This window comes from Scyliorhinus canicula, chromosome 8 (assembly GCF_902713615.1).
Source record: "Scyliorhinus canicula chromosome 8, sScyCan1.1, whole genome shotgun sequence".
NCBI classification, from domain to species: domain Eukaryota; kingdom Metazoa; phylum Chordata; class Chondrichthyes; order Carcharhiniformes; family Scyliorhinidae; genus Scyliorhinus; species Scyliorhinus canicula.
Window position 1 is genome coordinate 22,054,384 of NC_052153.1, and position 18,732 is coordinate 22,073,115.

At 47.3% G+C, this 18,732-nt stretch overlaps 1 protein-coding gene across 3 annotated transcripts in view; it reads right to left on the reverse strand.

Annotated features, from left to right (window-relative positions):
- gldc (glycine dehydrogenase (decarboxylating)) overlaps window positions 1-18,732 on the reverse strand; it is a 169,618-nt gene that overhangs the window by 61,543 nt on the left and 89,343 nt on the right. For all 3 annotated transcript variants that reach the window (XM_038804258.1, XM_038804260.1, XM_038804259.1), the window contains 7 exons: window positions 18,136-18,241; window positions 17,916-18,055; window positions 8,885-8,965; window positions 8,482-8,579; window positions 6,788-6,872; window positions 6,644-6,685; window positions 5,112-5,254 (listed from right to left, as the gene is read on the reverse strand). In XM_038804258.1, the coding sequence (XP_038660186.1) occupies window positions 5,112-5,254; window positions 6,644-6,685; window positions 6,788-6,872; window positions 8,482-8,579; window positions 8,885-8,965; window positions 17,916-18,055; window positions 18,136-18,241 (695 nt within the window). The remainder of the gene's footprint in view (window positions 1-5,111; window positions 5,255-6,643; window positions 6,686-6,787; window positions 6,873-8,481; window positions 8,580-8,884; window positions 8,966-17,915; window positions 18,056-18,135; window positions 18,242-18,732) is intronic.

The following is an 18,732-nucleotide window of genomic DNA, read 5'->3' on the forward strand; positions in this document are numbered from 1 at the left end:
TCTCATTACGCGAAAAAGTGAAAAACGTTTTTCCACTCATCAATGCAACAAACGTGGTGCCAACATCTGAAATACTACAAAGAAATTAAATTTGTTTTTTAAATGGAAGAAATGTTTCAGCTAAGCCCTAAAATCCTAAGCAGTTACCTAGAGGTCAGAGAAATCATTGGTTAAAAATTAAAAGAGTTGAATCTTTTATTCCTGCACTTCTAGTCAGATGTATTATAAATTCCAAAGTACATAATTTTTCTTGGTACCACAGATAAACTGTTGCTGGATTATTTTCTTATCATATTCAGTTACCTTGATTATGTGTACTATATTGTTATTTTGCTAATTCATCATGTTCCTTTCTCATTAAGCAAAGTTAGAGTGCATCTGTTGTGAATAATGGTTGTCCAAAGTACAGTTCGGTAGACAAGATTATAATAATTTTATTACATACACAACACAAGAACAGCCTTCAGGACATTTAGCAAGAATCAGGCTTGAATACAACCTTTCCTGGAAAATAACAGACAACGCTGATCACTGTCTAGGATTGTACACGGCAATGATTAACCTAGGTGATGTAACATTGAGCTTGTATTGCATATGGAGCTATTCTGAGTCAGCACCTACGGAGATGGATTTGGATTTGATTTATTGTCACCTGTACCAAGGTACCGTGAAAAGTATTGTTCTGCCTCCAGTCCAGGCAGATTGTTCCATACATGAAAAAACATAGGACATATGCTAAATACACAAGACACAGTCACTGGGTGAAGCACACGGATTGTCGTACTACTCAGTCAAGGGGATGTGTGGAGACATTGGTTCAAGTGAAAATGAAAGGCCAAATACATCACCAGTCTGAATTTCTAATTTGGGTAATGACATTCCCGTGGCCTAAAGCAGTTTTTCCTGGTCTTTTTTGTCACGAAGATTGAGATCAGCTGACTTCCTCCCCTCTCCCTCGCCAACTGCATCAACCCTGAATTTTAAGATTCCCCGTGCAAATGAAAAATGAAATGAAAATCGCTTATTATCACGAGTAGGCTTCAATGAAGTTACTGTGGAAAGCCCCTAGTCGCCACATTCCGGCGCCTGTTCAGGGAGGCTGGTACAGGAATTGAACCGTGCTGCTGGCCTGCCTGGATCTGCTTGAAAAGCCAGCGATTTAGCCCAGTGTGCTAAACCAGCCCCAGCTCATTGCTCTAGCTCCGAACTTGCAACTTTCCCAAGTTTCTCTCTATCTCCCCTCAAGCAGCGCCTGCACTCATCTTGTCCACAGACTCACCTCCTGCTTCCTCAATGCTTTTTGCACTGAGCTGCTGACCATTCATCTTGCCTTCCTGGCTCCCACCTCAGATGGCATTGGTAATTGTTCTCTCTCTTCAGATTCTGTCCCTGTCTCCTTCAATCCTCTCCACGAAAAGCGAACCCTTGACCACCCCAATGCCCATTGCAAACTACAGCCTAATTTCCAATACTCCTTCCTCTCTAGGTCCTTGACTGAGCTTTCACCTGCCAAAGCTGGGCACATCTTTCTCGGGACATCGATTCTTTGCCAAAAAGCGGATGAGCCCAGAAACCTGAACGGGACACTTCATATTTTATGGAGGCGGGCTGGGAACTGTGTTGAGGTTGATTGGAGGCAGCTGGCCATTAAAATCAGCAGCCATCCTCATTGAAGTGGGAGGTCAGGAGTGCGACAGCCGAAGTGTGCAGATTAGACCGGGAAAGTGTAGGCCTGAACTTGATAGATCTGTTTATATAGCCTTTTGGAGAAGTGCGATTTCCTTTTGGATCTATTGCCAGGACACTTTAGGAGGAAGTTAGGTGCCAGTTGGGGTAGGTCAGGTGATCTTTGCAATTTTTAAAAGTAGGCATAAATGTGTGTTAAAAGTGCATAAACCCATTATAGTCAAGCTCATTGGAACAATCAACAGACCTGTCAAATCAACCATCAAAAATGTCAGATGTATCTGGCAAAAGGAGCTGTCAGAGCTATCAAAAAGCATGTCAAGATTGGCAAGAGGACCTGTCAAAAGCAACTGACAAAAGGGGCTCGCTTTCAAGGCATTTAAAAGACATAGAACATACGGTGCAAAAGGAGGCCATTCAGCCCATCGGGTCTGCACCAACCCACTTGAGCCCTCACCTCCACCCTATCCCCGTAACCCAATAACCCCATCTGACCTTTTTTATGGACACTAAGGGAAATTTAGCATGGTCACGTCTTTGGACTGTGGGAGGAAACCGGAGCACCCGGAGGAAACCCACGCAGACACGGGGAGAACATTAGGACTCCACACAGACAGTGACCCAGCAGGGAATCGAACCTGGGACCCTGGCACTGTGAAGCCACAGTGCTATCTACTTGTGCTACCGTGCTGTCCACAGTAAAGACCTGGGGCGGGATTCTCCTCTACCCGGTGGGGCAGGCCGTACCGGCGCCGAGGAGTGGTGGAGGTTGTCAGCAGCCGGCGCGGAGGGAAAGAGTGCCCCCACGGCACAGGCCCGCCTGCGGATCGATGGGCCCCGATCGTGGGCCAGGCCACCGTGGAGGCACCCCCCAGGCCCAGATCCTCCCCGCATCCTCCGAGGACTCTGCAGGCTGCCCGCAGAGCAAGGTACCGCCGGTATGGACATGGTTTGATTTACTCCGGCGGGACTGGCCAAAAACGAGCGGCCGCTCGACCCATCGCGGGGTGGAGGATCGCCGGGAGGGCCACTGCCAACGGCCCCCGATCGGTGCGGCGCGATTCCCTCCCCCGCCGAAAAACCGGTGCCGTAGAATTTGGCAGCCGGCGTCAGAGTGGCGGAGGCGCTCCCCAGCGATTCGTCGAGCCCGCCTCCCCACCTAGCAGCCTCCGCACATGTTCCTGGGGTCAAGGGGGGTTCTAATCCAGCTCACACCTCTGGAATGAAAATCCCAACTTCTGGGTATCTATTTCTCCGGTTGGGTTCATGGACCTGGGAAATGTTCCGACTCTACACACCTGACCCAGGAGCAAAAACCCAGGCAAATGATTTAATGCCTCCAATTGAGATGTCGCCCCTGTCACAGAACCAAAACAAATTTTATCAAGGTCCCAAATAGCACCCTGGTGACTACGACAACGGCAAACTTTCCCTCCTCATCCTTGTTGACCTATCGGCACAGGTGACCACATTAACCTCGTTTTTTGATAATGAATTGTTTTGAGGTTTTACTGTTAAAGGCACTATATAAACGCAAGTGGCTTTTGTTCGCATGAGGTTCATGATACTATATTATTTGTTGTTAAAATTAAGTGAGCCGTAGCATTCAGAATCCAAAGATCCAGGCAGCAATCTACCGGCCTCGTCGAGTCCGACCCGGTGACCGAACATGGCCGTTAAATTCTCAAGAGGCTCCTCGTGAGATTTACGATGCTCCTTACGCCTCCCGAGATCTAACGAGATCTCATGGGGCGTCGCAATATGGATCTCACCCTCAATGGGGCAGAATCCAGATTTACATATTCAAGTGAGTAGTTGGTCTCACTTGAATATGGCTATGCTGGAGTTACCCAAGGGATCGAACAGCCTCGCCTCGGAGACGCCACTGTGGCGCCGTTTATCACTGGTTTCCACAAACGTGGACCAGATGGGCTGTCTCCCAGGCAATCGGGGGCACCCTGGTGGTCGGGCTCTGGGCAGGGTGGCACTCCTGATGTCACCCTGGCGGTGCCACTGTGGAATTGCCAAGGTGCCCAGAAGTCACTGCCAAGCTGGCACGTGCACTGCCAAAGTGTCAGTGCCAAGGTGCCCATGTCCCAGGTTATCTGTGCCAGGGATTGGGCCCGGGGGTACCCTGTCGGGAGGTGGGGTAAGGGGGGGGGGGGGACTCGAGGACCCCTAATTGGTAAGTTGGGGCATGGTGGGGGAGTTTTTGGAGGCTGCGATGGGGGGGTGGGGGTCAAGAGATCAGGGCGGCATTTAAAAATAGCGCTCGATCTCTTCCTGCACTGGCGAGCTGAGCCTGTCAATGCAGGAAATGAGTCTAAGTGCGGTCTCAGTGGGGTGATCCTCGCTGAGATCCCAAAAAGAGGCAGAATTCCGCTAATAGCAGCTCATTCTTGACGCTGAAAGCACCTGAAAACACCTCACTAAACGTGCCCAAAACGGAAATTCGTTTTCCCATTAAATCGCACCCCATAGCATCTAAAGGATTTAGATATTCATTTAATTTTGCTTTTCTTTTGCAATAGAGATCAACAAATCTGATTAGCTACAAATGCGCAGAATTTAATCTGGCTCGCGAGTGTGGGTAGAGAGGTTGGGTATATGTGTGTGTGTGGGCGGGGGGGATTGCATAGAATTGATAAGGCAGACAGGGAATGGAGTGATTGTCACCTTCACAACTGTGTATGATCGAGTTTCGGCTAGGAACACAAGGATGTTTCCCCCGCCCAGAAGCCATTAAGCAGCCATTTAACAATCCCTTCCCAAGCAGAAGTACAGAAGTCTGAAGACCCGCACATCTAGACAGAGGAACAGCTTCTTCCCCACAGCTCCCAGACTCCTCAACGACTCTCCCTCGGACTGATCTGTTCCCTGTAAGAACACTATTCATGATGCCCTGTGCTGCTCTTGCCCGTGCCAGTGACCATAGCACCCCCCCCCTTCCAGAACCTGGCTGACTGGTGCCAGTGAGTCCGATCCCACTTTCCTGGGTTCTGGGGCCAACTCTATCTTGCTGCTCCTGGCCAGTTGCAGTCCCAGCAGTGGCTTCCACTCTGCCAGCCCTCCGACTGCCTGGCAGCTCTTGGAGGTTTGGATCTCCGCCCTTACAGGGACGGGAACCCAATTAATTATCCAATGGGCCCCAGAAGTGGGTTGGGTTCCCGGATGTAATTAAGGCGGGTCGCCCTGACTTTCCTGCCCGCTGGCATTTAGTCAGCCCATCATTTCAACCAGTAACTAGACTTTCATAATAAATGGAGCAGCAAAGAAATCTCTGATGAGCAGGATAACAAGAATTATATAGAATAGCAGTTGTTGCATTAGAGGGATTACATTAATTATGGGTCTAATTTACTGGGGCAACAGCAAACAGCCGGCATCTTAATAAAAGGCAGAATATTAAAACGTTGAATGTCTACCTATTTGGCTGGAAAGAGATTTTGTCATATCCGGTTATTTCACACAAATCCCGTTCCAGTTCATGGAATAACTGCTGGTATCCTTGAGCCTGATCCAGAGGTACAAAAGGATGGACATTTCCAAATTCCACCCAAGTGATGGGCTGTAAACAAAGAGTTGGGAGCGGAGACAAAGAGAAAAATATAACATTCATTCTCAAATCTACCATAAAACCACACCGTACGCATTTCAGCACAACTTTCAAAACACAGACTTACATAGTGAATTGCATTGCACAGTAACCCATTTAATTAAGTGGCTGCAAGCTAATAGGGAAACAGATGAAGATGTCTACATTTCAGTACGGGTTTTGTATTCCCAGCCATTAGGTTTTACGTGCCTTAGGACACGTTCATCCAAGAAGGGCTAGGTTGGGGTGGGGCTCTGGCTCCACTGCTTGGAAAATGCTGTTTGATTTTGCCATTTTACCATGGATCTACAATGGGCGTTCCCCAGGGACTGTGTGAGACAGCCAGTGAAAAATCAAAGTTACAGACATCTGATTGTTTCATTATCTGCACCTATACGTCTCCCCAGTGACCTAGATATTCAGTACAGATAGGAGTACAGTACAGATAGGAGTGAATAGGTCTTTCACTTTACTTTAAGATTTTCTTGTGGTGAAAAACTGGGATGTTAGCGGTAAACGAGGAGGCTGCCGTACCCATGACCTTGTGCATATGAAGTTCACGACGGGTGGCCAGAGTCCTACAAACTCATTCCGATAAGTATATTTTAAAACCCTCCCTTTAAGGGTTGCCTGTTAAGGGGCAAGAAGAGCTGTGTGCAGCTGGTGCCGGTTGTTCCAAGGTACACCGATCTCGCCATCGGGGCTTCAAACAGGTGTTGCGTGAAACTTGTTTCATGTCTAACTGCTGGTTTTCTGGTCTTTACCAACACGGTAGACGTGCACAATCCAGGCAGTGTGGAAGCTGAGGTGGCCATTCATAGAATTTACAGTGCAGAAGGTGGCCACTCGGCCCATCGAGTCTGCACCGTCTCCCTACCCAAGGTCAACACCTCCACCCTATCCCCATAACCCAGTAACCCCACCCAACACTAAGGGCAATTTTGGACACTAAGGGCAATTTATCATGGCCAATCCACCTAACCTGCACATCTTTGGACTGTGGGAGGAAACCGGAGCACCCGGAGGAAACCCACGCGCACACGGGGAGGATGTGCAAACTCCACACAGACAGTGACCCAAGCCGGGAATCGAACCTGGGACCCTGGAGCTGTGAAGCAATTGTGCTATCCACAATGCTACCGTGCTGCCCCTGTGGAGCCAGGTTCCGAGATTGGTAGGTCTTTGCACTTGTGAATGCTCACTATTGTGAAAGCAAATCTGTACCAGCTGGTTCTGCCCTCCTGAATGGGCAGGCCTTGCATCACGCTGATTAAACTAGTAGCTCACATTGTGTTCAACGTCAGGAAATACAGATAGTCAACAATGTTGTGGGAATGATAATGAGGAAGAAGGCATACTTACAGTGAGCTCCGAGGAACTGTTCAGCTTCATTGTGCAAGACCCCTAGTTCAAATAGAGGAAACAAAATGTGTGATGTGCTACCTCTGAAGTCTCTAAAGCAGTGATATAATGAAGCGGGAATAAAATTGAAAATAAGTCACCCACCAGCGGAATCATGCTGTGAACTAGAGAAATATCTTTATTTTCTAATCTCTTCATGTAGCGGACAATATTTGTCTCTGAGTGATAACTGAAATATACAAGTTAAGAAATGAAGTCCCTGAAACATGCAATTATGTATAAATAATAAAATTATTAATCGAATATCAAGCTTGACACATAACAGTGAAACGGTTCCAAAATGAAACATTCTTGTTCAAGGCAGGATAATAAATTCTGGTTATTGTCGTATAACAGCACGGCAAAAAAAAAAATGACAAGTGTAAAGTGACAGGGTTGGTCGCATCTTAAGGTCAGGCGATTATTTATTTATTTTTTTATAAATTTAGAGTACCCAATTATTTTTTCCAATTAAGGGGCAATTTAGAATGGCCAATCTACCTATCCTGCACATCTTTGGGTTGTGGGGGTGAAACCCACGCAGACACGGGGAGAATGTGCAAACTCCACACGGACAGTGACCCAGGGCCGGGATTCGAACCCGGGTCCTCAGCGCCGTAGGCAAGGTCAGGCGATTATAATAATTAATGTAAGTTTCCCGTAAGGGCAGGAGAAAATGGAGTGAAACAATATTAATTTTTTTATCAGCAGTGGCTTAAAGAATGTTTTATTATATAGAAGGTAACCTGTTGATGTCCCAAATGAACTTAACATGAAGGGGCTTGCTTTTGGTATGTGGCAAGACCAGAGGAACAAGGAATATTCTCCTTAAAGCAGAAACGATGAAAGGGAGAGCAAATGAAAATGTATTTTCTCTGCAGTGAGTTGGAATGTTCTGGAATGCACTGCTTGAAAAAGTAGTGGAAGCAGATCCGGTAGTAACCTTCAATGCGACTTGGATACATACCTGAAAAGCAGAAAATGGCAGAGCAATGGGGAAGGGGTTAGCCTTTTTGAAGGAGTCAGCACAAGGACGATGGGCTGAATGGCCTCTTCCCTGTGCTGTTTGTTCAATATTATCGGTAAATAAAAGCTCATGGCTTTTCAGTGGGAACCTGAATATATTTTTGAAGACGAATTGAAAGATAAGGGGCCTCACGGTAGCATGGTGGTTAGCATCAATGCTTCACAGCTCCAGGGTCCCAGGTTCGATTCCCGGCTGGGTCACTGTCTGTGTGGAGTCTGCACGTCCTCCCTGTGTGTGCGTGGGTTTCCTCCGGGTGCTCCGGTTTCCTCCCACAGTCCAAAGATGTGCGGGTTAGGTGGATTGGCCATGCTAAATTGCCCGTAGTGTAAGGTTAATGGGGGGATTGTTGGGTACGGGTATACGGGTTACGTGGGTTTAAAGTAGGGTGATCATTGTTCGGCACAACATCGAGGGCCGAAGGGCCTGTTCTGTGCTGTACTGTTCTATGTTCTATGTGAAGATGATTTGGAAGGTGGAATGGGGAACATAAGTTCACCTCCCAATATTTTTCACTCGGAAAAGCCTACACAGGGCTTAAAATTACTGGATATTCCTCTACCATAAAACGCTGATGGTCAAGATGAACAAATCTTGTAAATGTACAGACTGGCCACTTAAGAGAGAACCACAGACAGTTTAACAAGGGAGAGACCAATACATTAAGGTGTGACAAGTGGACCCCACTTGGTGCAGCTCACTTAACCTTATCCGTACATGGTGGCTTTACTTCAATGGATTAAGCGGCAATCTCAGCACAAGGCTTCTTACTAACCTGTTGAAGACTGGATGTGAAAGAAATTTGCTTGTCCTCTTAAACTGTGTGGCCATGATACCTTTCGATTCATCTCCCATGCTCTCAGCTATCAACTCCTTGAAACGAAAACACATTTAACACAATAACTCTTGTAGACAGCACCACATTATTAAAAAAAAAACTCGGAAGGTCTGTAGTCGAGTGCATTTTGATGCTGTATAAATGCAACGTCTCTCTTTCGCCGTTCGATTAAAATTTGCCCCATTATCTTCTCCACCACGAGAAAGAGATGATCAGGATGTGCTCTGCATTTGCCATTTCTTCATGAGGCGAATAAGTCGAACCACTGCAAACATTACTTAGCCGTAAAACTCGCAGCGCAGAAATAGCTGATACCTTGCATCTAAAAAAAAATACTTACGGCAGACGATTCACAGCCAAAAACCCAGAGCAGGTCGTCCAAGTCTCTCTCAGTCACTGTTTCGTCGATTGACACCCCCAACTGTCAAATGGAAGAAAACGTTCAATGGTAAATTCAATATTTAAAACTATACTCCTCCAGATGGTTCAACGTCCATTGCACCCCACAACAGCAAACCTGAACTGCAATTCTGCTGCACGTCTGGAGGAATGCAGAACACGCAGGGCTGACACTAAAAAAGGAAATCGGGAAAGCAAAGGGAGAGCATGAAAAAAAAAACAGCCAGTAAAATTAAGGAAAACCCGAAGATATTTTACATACACATAACTAAGGAAAGAGTAGGGCTGATTGGAGACTTCGGGGGTAACCTGTGTGTGTGTGTGGAGATGGGATGACATCGGACACTGTCTGTCTTCGCAAAAGAGGGGATGATGTGGGCAATGAAGTCAATGAGGAAAAGCATGAAGCATTGGCTGGGATAAACACAGCGAGAGAGCAAATATTACCACCGTTTAGCATCAGTGAAAGAAAATGCATCGTCCGGCCCCAGATGAATTGTAGGGAACCGAGGGTGGAAATAGCTGAGGATCAGACCATCGTTTTTCAATCCTCTTACTAGAGGCAACGTGTTACGAGAACTTCTAACATTGTGCTGTTGCTTATAAAGGAAAAGGGGAAGGGACTGGGTAATTAGAAGCCAGTCAGCTATTCCTTGCTGGTGGGAAAATTATTGGATGACCATTCTGAAAGGCAGTACTAATTGTTATTTGGAAAGGCACAGATTATCAAGAAAAGTCTTCATGGATTGTTTAACATAAGCTCATATCTGACTATCTTGATTAATGTTGTGAGGCGGTAAGAAGACTGGTCAATGAGGGTAGCATGCTGTGTGTAACCTAGGTAGATTTAAGACGCGCTTTTGACAAGGTACCATATAACAAGTTGGTCAGATAAGTAAAAGCACTTGGAGTCCAAGGAAATATGGTGAGCTGGATCCAAAATTAGCTCAGTGGCAAGTTGATGGGTATTTTTATGACTGGAAGGCTGTTTCTGTTGGGGTTCTGCAGAGCTTAGTCCTGCGTCCCTTGCTTTTTGTGGTACATATAAATTAATTATATGTCAGGCTCTCAGCATGGCACATTTGCCTGTAGTGGAATCTGAATGTATTAAACACAGATTCCTCTTCTTAGCAGACAGAAAGAACATGTACACACATTACACCTGTTTCAGCTAAACAAAATATGTGATAACATTCATTCCAGGGGGCAGTGCCTTGGCCGATCAGAGGCAGGTTGCCGGGTTTAAATTTCACACAATGCTTAACAGTTAACTATCAGTCACCATCAACTACTGCATTCCCCACGGCAATGCTTCTACCAATACCTCAAGAACCCCAGTGTTAAGGGGAAATCGACTAACTCTTGCAGCGCAATTTAAATTTAAACTCTTCCCCAGATTCAGACGGGACAGGCAGCTACCCTAGACCTTCAAGATGGCAAAAACTTAAGAAAAATTAAGAGAAGATTCTGGGACGTCTTAAGTAAAAACAGAGGAAACTGGAACTAGAATAGGATACTTTTCAGTACAGTCACAGAGCTAACAGGGAGTTGGCTAGTGAGACGTCAGAAACATCTCTGAAGTGGTTCTAAGGTTCATGATATCTTACCACAAACTGAAACACGAATTGAAATGATTGTGGAGCAATCGGTGGCTGGAGAGTTTGTGTAAAACCATTTAGACAAAGGAATACTGAAAAAAGAGTTGGAAAGCCTGGAGGTGGAACCTTGCTAAAATAGCTGGGGAAAAACCTTGTTTGAAAGGATAATTGGAAAGCCTAGAGCGGATCCTTGATGAAAACAGCTGAGAGAAAACATTAGTTTGGTTTGGAAGAAAATTTTAAAACGTGTCTATTTGAGAGCAGAATTTGGAAACACGTATCACAACCATCTGTCATTTAGTTTCAGAGTGGGGTGTTGTCTGATCCCAGTCAGCCTGTGCATTTTTTAAAAATATATTTTTATTCGCCACATTTTCATCATATAAAGAAGAAACAGAAGGAAATTAACCCCAAAAATATAAAACAGAAAAGGAAACAGTCACCCCCCCTCTCCGCCCACCTCCCCACCCTCCCCCTCAACATTCAATAGCAACCAACTCCCAAATGTGCATAATAAACAAACCCCAAGAATTGTAGAGCTCCTCCTTCAGCCCATCAGCTCAAACTTCACCTTCTCCAGGATAAAAAAAACTCCAGCAGATCGCCCCACCACTCCGAGGTACAGGGGAGAGAGCCTGACCTCCACCCCAACAGGACCCGCCAACAAGCAATCAACGAGGCGAAGTCTAAAACGCATGGCCCCGCACCCGCCTGTAACTCGGGCCGGTTCAACAGCCCGAAAATGGCGTCTGGGGGACCGGGCTCCACATCCGTATGCCAGACCCCGAGATTGTGCTAAACACCTCGCGCCAAAACATTTCCTCGTTTCCTCCTTCGGGCAAGGCCAAAACATGTGAATGTGGTTTGCGGGGCCCCTCCCGTATCGTTCACAGACATCCTCCACCCCCTCAAACAGCCGACTCATCTTTGATTTTGTGAGGTGTGCCCTATGCACAATTTTCATCTGTATCAGCCCCAGCGTCGCACACGAGGTTAAGGCATTTACTCTCCACAGCACCTCACACCACAATCTCTCTTGCACCGCCACCACCGCCCACCCCCCCCCTCCCTCCAACTCTTCTTCCCACTTCACATTAAACCCCTCCATAGACACCCTGTCCTCCAGGGCAGCATGGTGGCACGGTGGTTAGCACTGCTACCTCATTGTACTGAGGACCGGGTCATTGTCCGTGTGGTGTTTGCACATTCTCCCCGTGTTTTACGTGTGTCTCACCCCCACACACCCAAATATGTGCAGGATAGATGGATTGGCCACACTAAATTGCCCTCTAATTGGTTAAAAAATTTTATTAGGTACTCTAAATTTATTTTTTAAAAAGACACCCTTTCATCCTCCAGGATCCTCCCATAGATCACCGAACCAACCCCCCTTTCCAACCCTCCCACTGACAGCACCGCCACCAGCAACGAGTACGTTCGGGAAAACCTTCCTTGCAATATCTCAAACCTGCAGTTTCATAAATCATTCCCCTCCATGCCCACCCGTACTTCTCCCTCAACTCCTCACGAATCGTCCCCTAAGAAATAAGTCCTTCATTTCCTTGATCTCCCTCTTGTCCCATCTCCGAAACCTCGCACCCATCCTCCCTGGCTCAAACCCATGATTCCCCTTAACCCGGCCCACAGCTTACAATGTTGCCTGAGCTGCCTGCCTTCAGGATCTTCAAAGTAGTCACCGCCAGTGGACTCACCGAGTACCTTCCGGAGCCATTGGTGGCGGGCTGTTTCCAGCACCCGCAACCCCGACCCACTACACGAGCCCTCCTCCATCTTAACCCAACGGGTCTCCTATTCCTTGGTCCAGCCCCGCCCAATAGCAGTACAGTAAGTTTAGGAGGCCGAGCCCCCCCCACCTGTTACCCTCTCTGCAAGACCACCCTCCTAATCCTGGCCAGTTCCACAGTTAGGTTCTGGCAGATACGAATACCAGCTGCTTCCCACTTCACCTCATGCCTTTGCTTCGCCCAACTCAGGAACTTCTCCTTAACATGGAACTTGTGAAAACAAATTATGACTGCCCTTGGCGGCTCGTTTGCCTTTGGCTTGGGCCTGAGTGATCGGTGAGCCCTGTCCAGCTCATGCCAGGTAGGTTCTTCCCCCTCCCCCGATAGCTCCGCCAACATCTTCGCAAAGTACTCAGTCTGCCTCGGGACCCCCACCCTCTCAGGCAACCTATTCTCCACATCCTCCACCTTGGCTCTGAGTCCTTTGTTGGCCTCCACCACCCTCCGCAGCTCCTCACTCGTCGAGGTTAACTGGTCCCAGAGCTTCCTCCGCCCCCTTCAACTTCTCTGCTTGCTCCCGTATCTCGGCCCCCGTCTTCAACACAGCCGCCTTCACCGAGGCCATTGCCTCCTCCACCAATTCCTTTATCGCAGCCATTATCTCCGTTCGCATCACCCCCATGTGCTTGCGAACTGCCTCTCAGATTCTCCCGCCATCACCTCAGTCAGAATCTCCAGAAGCGCGCGGCCCCACCCAGCGACCCAGCCTCCGCCATCTTTCCTGCTGCCAGGCTGACCCGTTCACTCGAAGGCAAACATCCACTTGCCCCCTTCTTCCCAGCAGCTTTTTTCTGGGTCTTAGACATTCCCCACCTTCCTTCTGTCTTCTTGCACCAGCGTATTTAGAAACTGCCCCTGGAACCGGGCATTAAACTCCAAAATCCAGAGCCTTGAGCAGGAGTCACTCAACGTGCCAATTCCACCTACAGTCCGCCACCGGGAGTCCCCCAGCCTGTGCATTTAAAGGCAATGTGTGTTCCCTAAAAACCTTGCAGCATAAGATATATTTTGTAACCTGTATTATCCTTAAAATCTGCATTCCCTAGTGACGATAAGTGGGAGTGAAGGAGTATTAGGGACTGGATTAGCACACGGGGCTAAATCGCTGGCTTTGAAATGAAATGAAAAAATGAAATGAAAATCGCTTATTGTCACAAGTAGGCTTCAAATGAAGTTACTGTGAAAAGCCCCTAGTCGCCACACTCCGGCGCCTGTTCGGGGAGGCTGGTACGGGAGACCAAGGCAGGCCAGCAGCACGGTTCGATTCCCGTACCAGCCTCCCCGAACAGGCGCCGGAATGTGGCGGCTAGGGGCTTTTCATAGTAACTTCACTGAAGCCTACTCGTGACAATAAGCGATTTTCATTTCATTCATTTTTCATTTCAAATTGTATTACGGTCTAACGTTTCATGTTTGATAAATGTTTTTTTGTTGTTGGTAAAAGCTAATTGGCAGTTCTGTAACTCTTTTACTCCGCATTTTCAAAAAAAGAGTAACAGCTATGAGGCGGGACCTCTGTCCCGCCGCACCAATTTTCTGGTGCAGTGCGCCCCCCCGCCAGCAGCGGGATTCTCTGTCCCGCCAGCCAGCCAATGGGGTTCCCCATTGTGGGAAGCCCCACGCCATCGCAAAACTCCGGGCGTGGGCGCGCAGCCGGCGCAACGGAGAATCCCGCCAGCGGAGAATCCAGCCCACGATCTTTTGAGACAGGGTCCCATTCTGCGATCTTGCCAGTGGTAACATCAACTGGGATCGTAACAATGTTCACACATCCATAAAGATAGCAAGTCAGAGAGGCAAGGTGGGTTAAGAGAGCTTGCGTAATTCTTTCTTTATCAGCCGCGGCACAGAATATTTGAGTGTAGAGGTTATCCTAGACCTGTGTAACACTGTTATGCAACTGGAGTATTGTGCGCAGTTCTGGCGACCACATTGCAGGAAGGATATGACTGCTAGAGACGGTACAGAAGAGATTTATAACATTTATGTTAGCTATAAGGAAAGAATGGAGTTGATGGGGTGGTTTTCTTTGGAGACTGAGAGGGGATTTAATTGAAGTGTTTGAAGTTATGGAGGGGCCCAGATAGAGTGGACAGAAAGAACCGATTTACATCAGCAGAGAGTTAAATAGCCGAGGACACGGATTTAAAGAAATTGATTAGAAGGGGAAGGTTGTAACCCAGATGTTGAGGGTCTGGAATCACTGGCTGAATGGCTACTAGAGGCAGAAACACTCAATGTGTTTAAAAAGCACTTGGATATGCATGTGAAATTCCGTATCCTACAAGGTGGGAGCGCGATTAGGTTGGAGTGCTCTTTTTTGTCTGGCATCTACTGAGTGGCCTCCTTCTGACCTGCTGTTAGCTTCGGAACTGCATGGTGGGATAATTGAGCACTCAGGAGAGGAATTTGTTGTAACATCACTCATCCTACTTCAATAAAGAATGCAGGTGGCAGAGGTGTAATGTTACTGGACCAGAAATGCAGGTAATGCTCTGGGGTCATGGGTTCAAGTCCCACCATGGCAGCCGGTGGAATTTCAATATAATTAATAAATCTGGAATATAAAGCTATCATCGACTGATCCGCCCTTCTGTTTCACTAATGCCTCTTTAGAGTCTCCTGTTACGTGTGACTTCAGAGTCACAGCAAAGCGGTTGCCTCTTAACTGTCACCCTGAAATGGCGTAGCAAGCTACCCAGTTCAAGGAACGGGCGACAAATGCCAGTGCAGCAATACCCACGTCCCGTAAAAGGGAAAAGAAGGACATGCCAGAAGCAGCGCCAAGCATTTCAAAAAACGAGGTGTCATCTTGGTGAAGCTACAAGGCAGGATTAGTGCCAAACCGCGGGACAGAGCTAAGCGATCCCACAACCAACTGATGAGATCGAAGGTCTGCGGTTGCAACGTCCAGCCGTAAGTAGTGGTGGCCAACTGGAGAACTACCTGGAGGAGGCGGGTCCACAAATATCCCCATACTCAATAAAAGCAAATGACTGCTGATGCTGGAATCTGAAACAAAAGCGAAAACGCTGGAAAATCTCAGCAGGTCTGGCAGCATCTGTAGGGAGAGAAAAGAGCTAACGTTTCGAGTCCGATGACTCAAACAGCTTTGACAAAGAGTCATCGGACTCAAAACTTAGCTCTTTTCTCTCCCTACAGATGCTGCCAGGCCTGCTGAGATTTTCCAGCATTTTCTCTTCCACCCCCATACTCAAACAAGGAGTAGCGCAGCACATCAGTGCAAGAGACGGGGCTGAAGCATTTGCGATCACCTTCAGGCAGGAGTGCCAAGTGGATGATCCATTTTGGCCTCCTCTTGAGGTCCCCAGCATCACAGATGCCAGTCTTCAGCGCATTTGATTCACTCTACATGATATTAAGAAACGGTGAACGCACTCGACACTGCAAAGGCTATGAGCCCTGGCAACATTCTGGCAATAGTACTGAAAACCTGTGCTCCAGAACTTACCAGACCCGTGGCCAAGATCTTCCAGTACAGCTACAACGTTGGTAACTACCCGGCAATGTGGAAAGTTGCACGGGTATGTCCTGCACACTAGAAACAGGATAAATTCAACCTAGCAAATTACCACCCCATCAGTCCAACCACGCTAATCAGCAAAGTGATGGAAAGTCTTAGTCGGCAGTACTCTAAATTTTAAAAAATTCACCACTTAAACCCTATTAATGGGAGCCTTATCCAACTGCCTTTCGTGATTCATCAGCCTCCCCAGCAAGTGGTCACACTGGCATCGATTAGTAAACCTTTTTGAAAACCTGAACCTGGCAGAAAGGCTTCTGTGGGGAGCTTGTTGTCGAAGGTGAAGACGTTGTGATCCAGAATGAAGCGGATATGTTGCAGAATTGCGTCCGAAGATTGGCAGTTGTTGCTGTTGAGTACTGAGGCTGTTGCAGCAATGCCGTCGTCATGGGGGATGCTGGTGTAGGGTGCCGAGACATCCATTGTGACGAGGAATGTTCCTAGTTCAACTGGTCCATGGGTGCTGAGTTTCTGTGAGAAGTACGTCGTATCGCGACAGAAGCTGGATGTTCCTTGTACAAGATGCCCTCGATGTAGCCAGAGAGGTTTGCACACAGGGTCCCATTGCCTGATACGCTAGGACGGCCTGGTGTGTTGGCCTTGTGTATTTTCGAGAGGCAGTAGAGATCTCCAATGCGGGGAGTACGTGGGATGAGAGGATGTAGGGTGCTCTGAAGGTTTGGATCCAAGGTCTTGATCAGTCTGTTGAGTTGGCGGGTGTGTTCCTTGGTCGGATCTGCCGGTAACTGTCTGTAGTGTTCCTGATCGTTGAATTGTCGGTACACTTCTTTGCAGTAGTCCGTTCTGTTCAGCATGCCGGTGGCCCCTCCTTTGTCTGCTGGTTTGATGACGATGTTGCGGTTGGTCTTGAGAGCGTCTTGGTCATCTGGCCTGGGCTTGCAAAATCCCACCAACTGTCCTGGCTTGAGACAATTCACACCTCTTTAACCTGTGATTAACCCTCTCTCCAGTTCCTCCGTTTGGACCTGTATAGATTTAATTACCTGCAAAGACTCGCATTCAAAGTATTGTCTTGCATCTTTGACTTTGTCTACATGTATGTTTCTGGAACCCACCTCTTCATTCACCTGAGGAAGGAGCAGTGCTCCGAAAGCTAGTGATTCGAAACAAACCTGTTCGACTTTAACCTGGTGTTGGAAGACTTCTTACTGTGCTCACCCCAGTCCAACGCCGGCATCTCCACATCATAATTGGACAGTGTGCCTATTTTCTCACTATTAATTGACCCTTCCAGGGAAAAATATGATGAGTGACTGTTACCCACATATTGCGGAGTTAATTTCTGGCCACATTTGAGCCTGACAGCAGGATCTAGAAGCCTGCAGGGAAAATCCAGCCTCAAGTCTACCCTGGCTTGGAAGCACATCAGGCGATACAATGGCCTGATGGTAGAAATAGTCAGAATCAACCGGTGTCTCTTTCTAGAAAGGGCACAATGACCCAAATTTTGAAGATAGGTGAAACAATTAGAAATTGTCCAATAGAGGGCAATAGGCTATAAAAGTTTACTCACCAAGGCCTCCGAGTGTTAACACCTGGTTAAACGACATGGCAAACTTCATCCAATTGGAAAGGATCAAATTCGCCCTGAGAGGGTCGGTGCAGGGGTTTTTCAGGCGATGGCAACCCTTCCTAGACCTCTTGGATCAGAGATAGAAACTGAGGCCGTGACAGCAGCAACCAGGGAGGGGAGGGGAGGGCGGGAGGGAGGGGGGGGGGGAGGGGGGACAAAGACGAAGGAAGTACGGTAGCGGTGGTGGCACGGGCAAGGCCTGCCCGAGGACGCTGCTAGAAATGATAAGTTGGTCTGACTGTCGGTTCGCCGGCGGGGGGGACGCGCGAGTAGGGGGGGGGGGGGACTTTTTTTTCTTTTTGTTGTTAAGTAGGGGGGTTTGACTTTGTTTTGTTATAATTTAAATGTAAATGTAGGGGGGGTTAAAATGTTTGTATTTTGAAAAATTTCTTCAATAAAAATTATTTAAAAAAAAAAAAAAGTTTACTCACCATAGAATCACCATATCCTCGGAGGTTCATCTGCCGCTGGGCAGCCCTGCTTACTATCTCCTCGGTAGCCACGCCACAGTGGATCTTCAGCGTGTCAAAAAATAACTCATGCTGTATTTTATGTCCAGCACGTTTCAAGCCTGATTCAGAAGAGATTAGGTCAGAATCGCTTTCTGTGGCAAAGTTGAAACAAGATGTTACTTCCAGTAGTGAGTCTTACCTTCGGCTAAAATTAAAGTAGCATTGTGCACCCTTTTCGCAATGTGTTTCAGTCCTTTCGGGCCGTGATAAACAGCAAACATGGCGGCCATGTTGGCCAAGAGTGCCTAAAATTAGATGGAGAAATGAAGAAATAAAACAGTTGTTTCGTCAAAAAGAAGTCTGTTGCCACGATCCTATCTAAAAATAGGCCAACTGCAAACTCAATAGAGAAACTATCCTAAATCTTACATCATTTCACATTCCAAAGGTCCATGCACAAAAACATCCGCACTCTTCCGGATGTCACATTTCAACCCATATTTACCTAACTTTCCAGGGTCCGGGTAATTCTTTGACTGCATGTTGTAATGTGAGAAATTGGCAATGTTCCAGACACAAAAGATGTGTTGACATAAAGTGAAAAACAACTGAAGACATTGAAAACAGGCAATCTAAAAAGACAGACAGACATAAACGCCAATTTAAAGAAGAGGAGAACAAAATAATTTTTTTAACGTTATTCTTGCATGAGATTTTGGTGTCGCTGGCTAGGCCAGCATTAATTGCCCATCCTTCATTGCACTTGAGAAGCTGGCAGTGATCAGGCTTCTTGAAT